The sequence below is a fragment of the Genypterus blacodes genome, unplaced genomic scaffold, assembly GCF_046128005.1.
Source record: "Genypterus blacodes isolate CSIRO-AG114 ecotype Tasmania unplaced genomic scaffold, CSIRO-AGI_Gbla_v1 ptg000003l_1, whole genome shotgun sequence".
Classification (NCBI taxonomy): Eukaryota; Metazoa; Chordata; class Actinopteri; order Ophidiiformes; family Ophidiidae; genus Genypterus; species Genypterus blacodes.
Window position 1 is genome coordinate 9,571,840 of NW_027466817.1, and position 14,331 is coordinate 9,586,170.

Genomic DNA, 14,331 nt, shown 5'->3' on the forward strand with positions numbered 1-14,331 from the left:
GTCCGTACTATTTCTTTTTAAATCATTTATCGATTTTTTTATTAAGTGAATTTGCATCTATAGTTTAACTCTCTATCTTTGAAAAATAACAGTACCTTTAAAAACAGTGATCAAAATTCGACGAATAACAATTCTCATGCGAGATATATGTATATGCATTATACATCAAAACATACACAAGAAACTAATTTCTCTTTCACTTTCTTGGCTCTTAATAATATATAAACATACTCTGAGCTGCATTCATTCATTATTATAAATCAATTCATTGTAATCATTATTAAACATCCTGCTTTGCGGTTTTATTGTGGAATTACAGAGGAAGATAAGACCGGAAGGTAGTCGGATATTTTAAAGTTTTATAAAAAACCCTGAAAATGTGCTTAGTCACTGTAAATTTGTTAAAGGGGAATGACGTCATTTTGTGTTTTCATTTGCATTTCATGTCCTCGCTCTACTTTAAAAACCAAGGAGACTAATGGAAACAGGTCTTTGTTCTTATATTATTATTCCTTCGCCCGAAAGGTGGAATTGAACCACTCTGCCGCTAAGCAGCTACAGGTTTGAAGCCTGCACCCCGGACCACCGAGGCTCATCCGGGCAACAGAATAATGTGATTTCGATGGTTATATACTGAGCTGCCTCGGAACTCATTTTCTTTCGTGGTGTTGACGTGAAACTTGTCAGTGTGGTGCTATATTCGGTGTTTTCTGTGTTTTTTTCAACAGCAACCGGATTCATATTTAGTCGAGCAGGTATTTGGGTTATAATCACGGCGAAGACTGCAAAGAATCTGGCGCGTGCTTCTTTATGCAAATCTGACCCATTCTGATTGGCTGTGCAGGAGTGCAAAGGTGGTTTTGGAGACATGATCACAGGTGAAGCGTTTACCAGGACAGGGAGACTCAGAGTTCATTCATCACTCAAGTCTTAATGATATAATGTACAAACGAATTTATTCAGAGAACCATTATGTCCTGTGAGATCCTTTGACAATCAATTAGTTTGGTAAAAATCCCAATATAGACTTGGGGTCCATGTATTCCATAAAGTAAAGTTACGCTAAGGTACACTAGTATTCGGCATTCTTTTGATGTTTTTAAAGAAGAACTATCTATCTATCTATCTATCTATCTATCTATCTATCTATCTATCTATCTATCTATCTATCTATCTATCTATCTAAAGTGCACATACACTATGTTTATTAGTATTCGTATTTCATTTCATTGATTACACACAAGCACACATATATGCATGATGGTAAAAACAACACATTTTGGTGTAACATCCTGTCATGTAATGAAACTAACTGAATGTTCATTGGAGCAGATTCTACTGGCTTTATTCTCTAAACCATTCATTGGACCTTCAATTCTTCGTTTCTTTGGCTCAAATTTTGAGTAACAGAAGTGTTCTCGATGATCATTCTCGTTTCTCCAGCAGGTGGCGCCAGCAGCTTCGTGGTCTCCTCTGCTGCGGTAGCGCAGCACAGATCATCCACACAGGCCTTTCCACAGGCCAGGCTGCAGTCCACAGGGAGCAGGGTGGAGGTCTGAGGCAGGGTGGAGGTCTGAGGCAGGGTGGGGGTCTGAGACAGGGTGGAGGTCTGAGGCAGGGTGGGGGTCTGAGGCAGGGTAGAGGTCTGAGGCAGGGTGGGGGTCTCAGGCAGGGTTGGGGTCTCTTTGTGGATGTCCCGGCCGCTGCTGGGGGTCGCAGAGATCGGAGCAAACTCAGGCTGCACGGTGCTGCACATCACGCCTGCTCTCTGTAACACCTGGGTGACCTTTGACAACACATCTGGAAACCTGGACAGATGGCTAAATGAGTTTTGCATGGATGAAACACACACTCTGGTATCAGTGCACCTCCATTGTCTGCCGCATTATTAAAACACTACTACCACTTACAGTATAGCTGTATTTGTATGTGTGTTGTCATGGTTACCGGTGTGTAGGGAGGCAGTGTACGTGCACAGAGGCCACCGTGATGGAGTCTGCCAGCTGCCAGATGTGCAGCTCGTGCACAGCCTGAACTCCAGGAACACTGCTGATCCTCTGTCTGATGTCACACACACACAGCTGAGGGGGTGTGGCCTGCATCACCAGCAGCCCGTACCTGTACACCTGTACGACATTAGACAACAGACCCGACTTCTACTTTAATGACACAATTTCATCATTTGTACTTTGAAGATTTGACTATTTGTAAAATGTACTCTGTGCCAGCGGTGTGACGTAATACATTTACACTTCATTACAGTACGTGAGGATGTTTAGGGATAATTTGCAGTTTTGAAAATATATTGAGATGCAAATGTTGTTAATCTGAGGCCTGAGTCATAAGATGTAAACGCCACATGAGGAACGGGAAATTCTTTACTGTAGAAATATCTTTGATGCGAGATTGTAACATATGTATAGTAGAACATTTTCTTCTTCTTCTTCTTGTGTGTGTGTGTGTGTATGTGTGTGTGTGTGTGTGTGTGTGTGTGTGTCCTCTGCTGACCTGAGGCAGAGCTTTGGACAGCAGCACCACCACAGCCAGCAGACACAACACAGCATCCACATAAGGAAGGAAGCTGCAGGTCTGAGACGGCTGCTCACACTGTGGGCTCAGCAGTGCCACCAGCAGGCTTTTGGTCAGAGCCAGAACAGACGATACAAAGGCCTGAGAGACAGACAGCAGCGAGGGGAGACAGGTTGGTCTGTCTGAGAGGGAAAAAGGACAAACATGAGCGTCAGCAAAACAAAACAATCTAACACATCACAGTTTTACTATCATCAGCTGGGACCACAAGATTGGCCTGTAAAGATTTACATTGAGAAGTACTTCCTGTTGACATATGTTGTGTCAGGGAGCTTCTAGGTGACGTCTTACCTGCGCTGGTTCCATGTGAATGAGCCTCCACCTGCTCGCTGAAGCCTCCTGACACTTTACAGTCACACCTGTCTGAGCCGAGCCCGTCCACACACCACACACACGCTGAGGAACATGCATCCCGAGGTGCTGCCGTCTCCTCCTCTGGCTGTGGGTCGAGGGCGTCAGGGACACTGGAGGCTCCCGGGTTACAGAGGATGAGCGTCCGATTGTGGTGCAAGTGGTCCACAGCGGACTGGACTTTGTTAACGTCACCCAGCTCACACCCCTGATCAGCTCGGGGTCCCTCTGAGACTGCAGGAGTCAAACAGAGGAATGAAAACACACTCACACACACACACTTTGATGTTACAGCTGAACATACAGTGAGCAGCTCCTTCAAAGTAAAAAGATCAAGTCAGGTTAACATCAGCGCCTGAACGCCATGCGGGAACAAACCTTCACCTTGGCCGTTCACGTGACGGCGAGATGAGGCCGCGTCTCCGCACGGCAGCAGGCCCCAACTGAGCCCGAAGATCAGCAGCTTGAGGAGCAGACTGAACGCACCCACCGCCACGACCAGCAGTGGGCGCTTCGTTAGGTGCGGGTGGTTGGTGGCTTTGAGGATCTCCAAAGAGTAAGAAATACACAGAGCGGCCAGGAGGAGGGCGGAGACCAGAGCCCACAGGGCCTGGATCCTCACCTCACTGTAAACCAGACCACACAGGAGGGGCGAAGGAGGAAGAGGAGGAGGAGGAAGAGGAGCAGGGATTATCGCGGGAGGTTTGAGGTTTACTGGGGGAGACGAAGGAGGCGCTGAGGAAGAGGAGGAAGTGTCTGGAGGTTCAGATGAAGGCGAGGAGGAGGAGAGCTGAGGCTTGGCCGCGGGACAAGCCATTTGCATGAGGATGAAGAGCGTGTGGAAGCCGTCCATCATGGTGATGAGGGACTTGCATAGTTGCCCGATGATGACCTGGCACAGCAGCAGCAGCAGGGTCACTCCCAGCATGCACCTGTGCCACACACTCATACCTGCAGCTGAGAACGCAGACGTGAAGGAGTTAAAGGGAGAATCCACTCATCCACACATCAAATACAGTTTATTGGTGCAAAAAAGTCAAAAAACACACACACACACACACACACACACACACACACACACACCTGGTTACCAAATAAAAGTCTGGTTGAATCCAAATGTTTGAACTGTGGAGAGGTCAGAGGTCATCCTGCTCTGTACATCAATATCACACCAATAACAATTGATATCAATATGATCAATATTGGGCTGAAACTATACTGAACGCTCCCACACACTTCATTTTACACAACACACTGTTTTACTGAATACATTATGTTATATACGTGTTTGCTGTACCTGAGTACATTGTGATGCAGCAGGTTAACAGTTGTTTATATATTCCTTATTACAGCCGATCAGGGTCAGTGTGTGTTTTCATCACTGTGTATGTTATTGGAGTAGGAAGCTCCACATGTATGAAAACACACTGTAACACTCGCAGTACCACACAAGACAGTGTGTGTGTGCTTGTATTTGATTCTTACTAGTTTTTTTAACTCCCATTCGTGTTTCATAGTCTAATCAACATAAATACTGGACGTCTTATCTTTCTGTATATCTGGATTGCGTGTGTGTGTGTGTGTGTGTGTTTGTGTGTGTGTGTGTGTGTGTGTGTGTGTGTGTGTGTGTGTGTGTCCGGTGTGTGGTCGTTACCTCGGAGAGACGCGGACGAGCTGGGCAGTGATCAGAGGCAGGACTGGATCTGATCGTATATGGAGCCCAAAGAGAGAGACCACTCCCCCCCCCCTCTCTCTCCCTCTCTCTCTCTCTCTCCCCCCCTCTCTCTCCCTCTCTCTAATCACAGTCATGTGAGTGTGAGTGGGGGGAGTTGGTGGTGGTGTGTGTGTGGGGAGGGGTGGGTTGTATGTATCCTCATGCATCTCTGTTTGCATTCCGAACACATTCAGAGTTTGGTGTGTGTGTGTGTAGCCCACCCGGCCTTCACAGCCTTTCTGAGCAGATCAAGTGAAGCTAATTTGCACCAATCAAATCTCCATTGTGTTGTCAGCGTTATGTAACCAGATCACAAAGCATCAGGGCACACACACACACATACACACACAGTACATACCATGAGGAACTTTACAGACTGATGAACGCTCAGGTTGATTCTTGACTATGAGTAGTTTGTCCCTTTGGTCCTTTGAGTTGCACCATATGTTTCAAGTTTTGTCTGGCGCCTACAGGCACGCCTGCACCCGCGCGCACACACACACACACACACACACACACACACACACACACACAAACGTCTCCCTGTCATGTGTTTGGTTTGGTTTGATGCAGTCCACTGCAGTGAGGACCAACAGAGCAGATTGAGGCTGACACCCTGAACCCTCCTGCTCTTCCCCACGGCACAGCACATTCCTGAGGCAGAGAGACGCAGGGAGACGTGGCCCGTCCGCCTCGTCCCGCCGCCTCATCCCGCTGCCCGGTGCTCTGATAACAGCTGCAGAGGAGGCACAGGGACATTCAACTATAAAATACTCAAACGACCCAGTAACTCTGTGTTCTGAGACGGGAAGGGAAGTTTGTCGGCTCATAACCGTCTGTGCCCTGCTGCAAATTGTCAAACATTAAAATAAAACTTGAGTGAACCTCATGACAGACTGACCTGGCGACTCATCACAGTCCCGCCGTTGAAGCTCCTCAGATGTCGCTAGGGGATCGAACCGTCTCTCTTTGGGAAGCGTCGACATCACCGTTGCATGCATTTAACAACCACTTTATCCTCTGTGAAGCCTCAACAGCTCCAGCTTCTTTAAGACGTTAGTTTTCTTGTATTTCCACTTATATCCCAGGACAAACTGATCAAACACTAAAGATGTAAACATCCCACTTTCAGCCTGAGGTCAAGATGTTCTAACGTGTGACTAGACCTGACAAACAAAACAATCTCTATCTCTTCTTCTCGTGATCTGTCTTCTGTTGCTATATTTTAGTATAGTTTTTCCCATCTGCTGTTCCTATTGTACATCTGGTCATGTTCCCTATTCCTCACACATGAAGGACTTTGGGAGTTGTTTCTCTGGGCCAGGAGCCGTCTGTTGTTGTGGGCCTGTAGATCTCTTTGAGACATTGTGTGTGAAATTGGACTATACCAATAAATGTGACTTAACTGTGGCGTCATTATGGTGCAAACATGACATTCCTGCACTTCACACACCCGTTACAGATTCAGCAAGGAGACAAAGCAGAGGGCAGACATGACAAACCTTTCATTTCAATCAATTTTGACAAGAAACCCAATGAAACATCCAGACGACAGAAAGAACAGAAACTGAGCGTGGACGCCAGCGATTGGATGGATGAACAGATGGATGGCGTATGTATTGCACCGCCCGCGACTCCTACTGGTCAGTCAGGGTGGCGCCCCGGTGCATGCTTGGACGACACACTTCCATGTTCTCATGCTTTCATGACAAGCACGACATGAATACAAATATGCAAGACAGTCATACAAATTAATATTGATACGCCTCGTGCCTGTGTTCTCGATTGTGATTGGTCAAACGAGGGCCGTTACCAAGTGGCTGATGTCAGAATGCGCCAAGTCAACAGCTACGGTAAAATTGTCCAGCGATTAGATTCAGACGGTCCAATCAGAGCGCCTGATCTCAACTTAGAACAGCCAATCACATCCATCATTGCGTTCTGAACCCGTCACCGATTGGGTTGTTTTTACGTTTCGTGACACTGAAATGCGTTTTTCTGGGATTTTGTAGGATTATAGCCGACGCCATCCGAAAAGTTGTAAAGTTCAGGCTGCATAACCTAAACTAGAAAAAAAGTATCCCAAAATTTTCCTCACTCCAACTTTGCAGAGGAGGGACACCAAATGAAGCCTCCTGAGAAGCTGGAAGGCTGGAAAGGAAAGAACACAAGAGCAGAGAAAAGGGGAAACAATGGAGGAGAAATAAAGATTAATAATTGAAATCAAACAGTAAAAAGATGTTGAGAACACGATGGTTGTCACGGTTACTATCCTGGGAATGCATTCTGGATATAAAGGTAACAGCAGCATAGAAGCAGCTCCTTGTTCTGCATATTTGGGTCGTTTGCCTCGTCCGGTGGCTAAAAATCACATTTGAATCTCTTTCTCACACTTGCTACCCAGCAGGGCGGCGGTGGATTACTGCACTTTGGAATTCCTTCAGAGGAGCTTTACAGTAATACACAGGGCGAGGTGCTCCTCCCTGCACCCCCGGACACCTGAACCCCCTCACCCACCCTCACCCGCCTCCACATGAAGGGTTACTAAGAAAGAAAGCTTTATGCCTGTCACTCTCTTTTTCTTTTTGGGCACTGATTTAACTTCACTTCATCTAGAGTGTGTGATTGTGTGAGATGTAAATGTAAACGTGTGATTGGAGTGAAACATTCAGTCACGAGTCGTTACATGCATTTATTTGAGGAACAGATTTTTTTGCCATACATATCTGTGATTACCAGCACATTTTGAATTAAGTTAACAAATTATTAAAAATCTCTAAAAATTAAAGCGTTACAAACACGGGGGGCAGCACGGCCGTGTTGGTGTGAGCGGAGTGCAGTGTGTGTGTGTGTGTGGAACCGTCTCTCTTTGGGAAGCGTGGGCATCACTGTTGCATGCATTTAACAACCACTTTATCCTCTGTGAAGCCTCAACAGCTCCAGCTTCTTTAAGACGTTAGTTTTCTTGTATTTCCACTTATATCCCAGGACAAACTGATCAAACACTAAAGATGTAAACATCCCACTTTCAGCCTGAGGTCAAGATGTTCTAACGTGTGACTAGACCTGACAAACAAAACAATCTCTATCTCTTCTTCTCGTGATCTGTCTTCTGTTGCTATATTTTAGTATAGTTTTTCCCATATGCTGTTCCTATTGTACATCTGGTCATGTTCCCTATTCCTCACACATGAAGGACTTTGGGAGTTGTTTCTCTGGGCCAGGAGCCGTCTGTTGTTGTGGGCCTGTAGATCTCTTTGAGACATTGTGTGTGAAATTGGACTATACCAATAAATGTAACTTAACTGTGGCGTCATTATGGTGCAAACATGACATTCCTGCACTTCACACACCCGTTACAGATTCAGCAAGGAGACAAAGCAGAGGGCAGACATGACAAACCTTTCATTTCAATCCATTTTGACAAGAAACCCAATGAAACATCCAGACGACAGAAAGAACAGAAACTGAGCGTGGACGCCAGTGATTGGATGGATGAACAGATGGATGGCGTACGTATTGCACCGCTGGCGGCCAAATACTATTAATTTGGTAAAAATCCCAATATAGACTTGGGGTCCATGTATTCCATAATGTCAAGTTACGCTAAGGTACACTAGTATTTGACATTCTTTTGATGTTTTTAAAGAAGATCTATCTATGAAACTAACTGAATGTTCATTGGAGCAGATTCTACTGGCTTTATTCTCTAAACCATTCATTGGACCTTCAATTCTTCGTTTCTTTGGCTCAAAGTTTGAGTTACAGAAGTGTTCTCGATGATCATTCTCGTTTCTCCAGCAGGTGGCGCCAGCAGCTTCGTGGTCTCCTCTGCTGCGGTAGCGCAGCACAGATCATCCACACAGGCCTTTCCACAGGCCAGGCTGCAGTCCACAGGGAGCAGGGTGGAGGTCTGAGGCAGGGTGGGGGTCTGAGGCAGGGTAGAGGTCTGAGGCAGGGTGGGGGTCTCAGGCAGGGTTGGGGTCTCTTTGTGGATGTCCCGGCCGCTGCTGGGGGTCGCAGAGATCGGAGCAAACTCAGGCTGCACGGTGCTGCACATCACGCCTGCTCTCTGTAACACCTGGGTGACCTTTGACATCACATCTGGCAACCTGGACAGATGGCTAAATGAGTTTTGCATGGATGAAACACACACTCTGGTATCAGTGCACCTCCATTGTCTGCTGCATTATTAAAACACTACTACCACTTACAGTTTAGCTGTATTTGTATGTGTGTTGTCATGGTTACCAGTGTGTAGGGAGGCAGTGTACGTGCACAGAGGCCACCGTGATGGAGTCTGCCAGCTGCCAGATGTGCAGCTCGTGCACAGCCTGAACTCCAGGAACACTGCTGATCCTCTGTCGGATGTCACACACACACAGCTGAGGGGGTGTGGCCTGCATCACCAGCAGCCCGTACCTGTACACCTGTACGACATTAGACAACAGACCCGATTTCTACTTTAATGACACAATTTCATCATTTGTACTTTGAAGATTTGACTATTTGTAAAATGTACTCTGTGCCAGCGGTGTGACGTAATACATTTACACTTCATTACAGTACGTGAGGATGTTTAGGGATAATGTGCAGTTTTGAAAATATATTGAGATGCAAATGTTGTTAATCTGAGGCCTGAGTCATAAGATGTAAACGCCACATGAGGAACGGGAAATTCTTTACTGTAGAAATATCTTTGATGCGAGATTGTAACATATGTATAGTAGAACATTTTCTTCTTCTTCTTCTTGTGTGTGTGTGTGTGTATGTGTGTGTGTGTGTGTGTGTGTGTGTGTGTGTGTCCTCTGCTGACCTGAGGCAGAGCTTTGGACAGCAGCACCACCACAGCCAGCAGACACAACACAGCATCCACATAAGGAAGGAAGCTGCAGGTCTGAGACGGCTGCTCACACTGTGGGCTCAGCAGTGCCACCAGCAGGCTTTTGGTCAGAGCCAGAACAGACGATACAAAGGCCTGAGAGACAGACAGCAGCGAGGGGAGACAGGTTGGTCTGTCTGAGAGGGAAAAAGGACAAACATGAGCGTCAGCAAAACAAAACAATCTAACACATCACAGTTTTACTATCATCAGCTGGGACCACAAGATTGGCCTGTAAAGATTTACATTGAGAAGTACTTCCTGTTGACATATGTTGTGTCAGGGAGCTTCTAGGTGACGTCTTACCTGCGCTGGTTCCATGTGAATGAGCCTCCACCTGCTCGCTGAAGCCTCCTGACACTTTACAGTCACACCTGTCTGAGCCGAGCCCGTCCACACACCACACACACGCTGAGGAACATGCATCCCGAGGTGCTGCCGTCTCCTCCTCTGGCTGTGGGTCGAGGGCGTCAGGGACACTGGAGGCTCCCGGGTTACAGAGGATGAGCGTCCGATTGTGGTGCAAGTGGTCCACAGCGGACTGGACTTTGTTAACGTCACCCAGCTCACACCCCTGATCAGCTCGGGGTCCCTCTGAGACTGCAGGAGTCAAACAGAGGAATGAAAACACACTCACACACACACACTTTGATGTTACAGCTGAACATACAGTGAGCAGCTCCTTCAAAGTAAAAAGATCAAGTCAGGTTAACATCAGCGCCTGAACGCCATGCGGGAACAAACCTTCACCTTGGCCGTTCACGTGACGGCGAGATGAGGCCGCGTCTCCGCACGGCAGCAGGCCCCAACTGAGCCCGAAGATCAGCAGCTTGAGGAGCAGACTGAACGCACCCACCGCCACGACCAGCAGTGGGCGCTTCGTTAGGTGCGGGTGGTTGGTGGCTTTGAGGATCTCCAAAGAGTAAGAAATACACAGAGCGGCCAGGAGGAGGGCGGAGACCAGAGCCCACAGGGCCTGGATCCTCACCTCACTGTAAACCAGACCACACAGGAGGGGCGAAGGAGGAAGAGGAGGAGGAGGAAGAGGAGCAGGGATTATCGCGGGAGGTTTGAGGTTTACTGGGGGAGACGAAGGAGGCGCTGAGGAAGAGGAGGAAGTGTCTGGAGGTTCAGATGAAGGCGAGGAGGAGGAGAGCTGAGGCTTGGCCGCGGGACAAGCCATTTGCATGAGGATGAAGAGCGTGTGGAAGCCGTCCATCATGGTGATGAGGGACTTGCATAGTTGCCCGATGATGACCTGGCACAGCAGCAGCAGCAGGGTCACTCCCAGCATGCACCTGTGCCACACACTCATACCTGCAGCTGAGAACGCAGACGTGAAGGAGTTAAAGGGAGAATCCACTCATCCACACATCAAATACAGTTTATTGGTGCAAAAAAGTCAAAAAACACACACACACACACACACACACACACACACACACACACCTGGTTACCAAATAAAAGTCTGGTTGAATCCAAATGTTTGAACTGTGGAGAGGTCAGAGGTCATCCTGCTCTGTACATCAATATCACACCAATAACAATTGATATCAATATGATCAATATTGGGCTGAAACTATACTGAACGCTCCCACACACTTCATTTTACACAACACACTGTTTTACTGAATACATTATGTTATATACGTGTTTGCTGTACCTGAGTACATTGTGATGCAGCAGGTTAACAGTTGTTTATATATTCCTTATTACAGCTGATCAGGGTCAGTGTGTGTTTTCATCACTGTGTATGTTACTGGAGTAGGAAGCTCCACATGTATGAACACACACTGTAACACACAAGACAGTGTGTGTGTGCTTGTATTTGATTCTTACTAGTTTTTCTTTTAACTCCCATTCGTGTTTCATAGTCTAATCAACATAAATACTGGACGTCTTATATCTGGATTGTGTGTGTGTGTGTGTGTGTTCGGTGTGTGTGTGTGTGTGTGTTTGTGTGTGTGTGTGTGTGTGTGTGTGTGTGTGTCCGGTGTGTGGTCGTTACCTCGGAGAGACGCGGACGAGCTGGGCAGTGATCAGAGGCAGGACAGGATCTGATCGTATATGGAGCCCAAAGAGAGAGACCACTCCCCCCCCCTCTTTCTCCCTCTCTCTCTCTCTCTCCCCCCCTCTCTCTCCCTCTCTCTCTCTCTCTCTCTCCCTCTCTCTCTCTCTCTCTCTAATCACAGTCATGTGAGTGTGAGTGGGGGGAGTTGGTGGTGGTGTGTGTGTGGGGAGGGGTGGGTTGTATGTATCCTCATGCATCTCTGTTTGCATTCCGAACACATTCAGAGTTTGGTGTGTGTGTGTGTAGCCCACCCGGCCTTCACAGCCTTTCTGAGCAGATCAAGTGAAGCTAATTTGCACCAATTAAATCTCTATTGTGTTGTCAGCGTTATGTAACCAGATCACAAAGCATCAGGGCACACACACACACATACAAACACAGTACATACCATGAGGAACTTTACAGACTGATGAACGCTCAGGTTGATTCTTGACTATGAGTAGTTTGTCCCTTTGGTCCTTTGGGTTGCACCATATGTTCAAGTTTTGTCTGGCACTATAGGCACGCGCACACACACACACACACACACACACACACACACACACACACACACACACACACACACACACACACACACACACACACACACACACAAACGTCTCCCTCCTTCTCTCCCCCACAGCACATTCCTGAGGCAGGGAGACGCAGGGAGACGCGGCCCGTCCCGCCTCATCCCACCGCCCGGTGGTATGTTAACAGCTGCAGAGGAGGCGCAGGGACATTCAACTATAAAAAACTCAAACGACACAGTAACTCTGTGTTCTGAGACGGGAAGGGAAGTTTGTCGGCTCATAACCGTCTGTGCCCTGCTGCAAATTGTCAAACAACATTAAAATAAAACTTGAGTGAACCTCATGACAGACTGACCTGCCGACTCATCACAGTCCCGCCGTTGAAGCTCCTCAGGTGTCGCTGGGGGATCGAACCGTCTCTCTTTGGGAAGCGTGGGCATCACCGTTGCATGCATTTAACAACCACTTTATCCTCTGTGAAGGCTCAACAGCTCCAGCTCCTTTAAGACATCGGATGTCTTGCATTTCCAGGAAATACTGATCAAACACTTTAGATACAAATATATTCCAATTTTAAGCCTGAGGTCAAAATGTTCTAACTTGTGACTAGACCTGACAAACAAAACAGTGACTTCACTGTGGTGTCATTGTTGTGCAAACATGACATTAATGCACTTGGATGCAGCAAAGAGACAAAGCAGAGGGCAGACATGACAAACCTTTGATTTCAATCCATTTTGACAAGAAACCCAATGAAACATCCAGACGACAGAAAGAACAGAAACTGAGCGTGGACGCCAGCGATTGGATGGATGAACAGATGGATGGCGTATGTATTGCACCGCCCGCGACTCCTACTGGTCAGTCAGGGTGGCGCCCCGGTGCATGCTTGGACGACACACTTCCATGTTCTCACGCTTTCATGACAAGCACGACATGAATACAAATATGCAAGACAGTCATACAAATTAGTATTGATACGCCTCGTGCCTGTGTTCTCGATTGTGATTGGTCAAACGAGGGCCGTTACCAAGTGGCTGATGTCAGAATGCGCCAAGTCAACAGCTACGGTAAAATTGTCCAGCGATTAGATTCAGACGGTCCAATCAGAGCGCCTGATCTCAACTTAGAACAGCCAATCACATCCATCATTGCGTTCTGAACCCGTCACCGATTGGGTTGTTTTTACGTTACCTGACACTGAAATGCGTTTTTCTGTGATTCTGTAGGATTATAGCCGAAAAGTTGTAAAGTTCAGGCTGCATAACCTAAACTAGAAAAAAGGTGACACCAAATGAAGCCTCCTGAGAAGCTGGAAGGCCAGAAAGGAAGGAACACAAGAGCAAAGAAAAGGGGAAACAATGGAGAACAGTAAAAAGATGTTGAGAACACGATGGTTGTCACGGTTACTATCCTGGGAATGCATTCTGGATATAAAGGTAACAGCAGCATAGAAGCAGCTCCTTGTTGTATTTGGGTCGTTTGTCTCGTCCGGTGGCTAAAAATCACATTTGAATCTCTTTCTCACACTTGCTACCCAGCAGGGCGGCGGTGGATTAGTGCACTTTGGAATTCCTTCAGAGGAGCTTTACAGTAATACACAGGGCGAGGTGCTCCTCCCTGCACCCCCGGACACCTGAACCCCCTCACCCACCCTCACCCGCCTCCACATGAAGGGTTACTAAGAAAGAAAGCTTTATGCCTGTCACTCTCTTTTTCCTTTTGGGCACTGATTTAACTTCACTTCATCTAGAGTGTGTGATTGTGTGAGATGTAAATGTAAACGTGTGATTGGAGTGAAACATTCAGTCACGAGTCGTTACATGCATTTATTTGAGGAACAGATTTTTTTGCCATACATATCTGTGATTACCAGCACATTTTGAATTAAGTTAATTATTAAAAATCTCTAAAAATTAAAGCGTTACAAACACGGGGGGCAGCACGGCCGTGTTGGTGTGAGCGGAGTACAGTGTGTGTGTGTGTGTGGAACCTTCTCTCTTTGGGAAGCGTGGGCATCACCGTTGCATGCATTTAACAACCACTTTATACTCTGTGAAGCCTCAACAGCTCCAGCTTCTTTAAGACGTTAGTTTTCTTGTATTTCCACTTATATCCCAGGACAAACTGATCAAACACTAAAGATGTAAACATCCCACTTTCAGCCTGAGGTCAAGATGTTCTAACGTGTGACTAGACCTGACAAACAAAA

At 46.9% G+C, this 14,331-nt stretch overlaps 2 protein-coding genes and 1 non-coding gene across 3 annotated transcripts; all 3 read right to left on the bottom strand.

Moving 5' to 3' along the window:
- Window positions 1-515: 515 nt before the first annotated feature.
- trnastop-uca (transfer RNA opal suppressor (anticodon UCA)) lies at window positions 516-602 on the bottom strand. The gene has a single exon. It is a non-coding gene; the product is annotated as a tRNA-Sec (tRNA).
- Window positions 603-1,351: 749 nt separating this feature from the next.
- LOC142992503 (proton-coupled zinc antiporter SLC30A1) lies at window positions 1,352-3,912 on the bottom strand. Its single transcript, XM_076142977.1, has 6 exons — window positions 3,325-3,912; window positions 2,949-3,174; window positions 2,509-2,758; window positions 1,948-2,126; window positions 1,665-1,808; window positions 1,352-1,541 (listed from the first exon to the last, which is right to left on the bottom strand). The coding sequence occupies exons 1-6, from the start codon at window positions 3,887-3,889 to the stop codon at window positions 1,361-1,363; spliced, it is 1,545 nt and encodes a 514-aa protein (XP_075999092.1). The 5' UTR covers window positions 3,890-3,912; the 3' UTR covers window positions 1,352-1,360.
- Window positions 3,913-6,748: 2,836 nt separating this feature from the next.
- LOC142992524 (proton-coupled zinc antiporter SLC30A1-like) lies at window positions 6,749-10,874 on the bottom strand. Its single transcript, XM_076142993.1, has 6 exons — window positions 10,287-10,874; window positions 9,843-10,136; window positions 9,471-9,673; window positions 8,906-9,084; window positions 8,421-8,766; window positions 6,749-6,805 (listed from the first exon to the last, which is right to left on the bottom strand). Exons 1-6 carry the CDS (start codon window positions 10,849-10,851, stop codon window positions 6,749-6,751), a joined length of 1,644 nt encoding a protein of 547 aa, XP_075999108.1. The 5' UTR covers window positions 10,852-10,874.
- Between the last annotated feature and the right edge of the window lie 3,457 nt (window positions 10,875-14,331).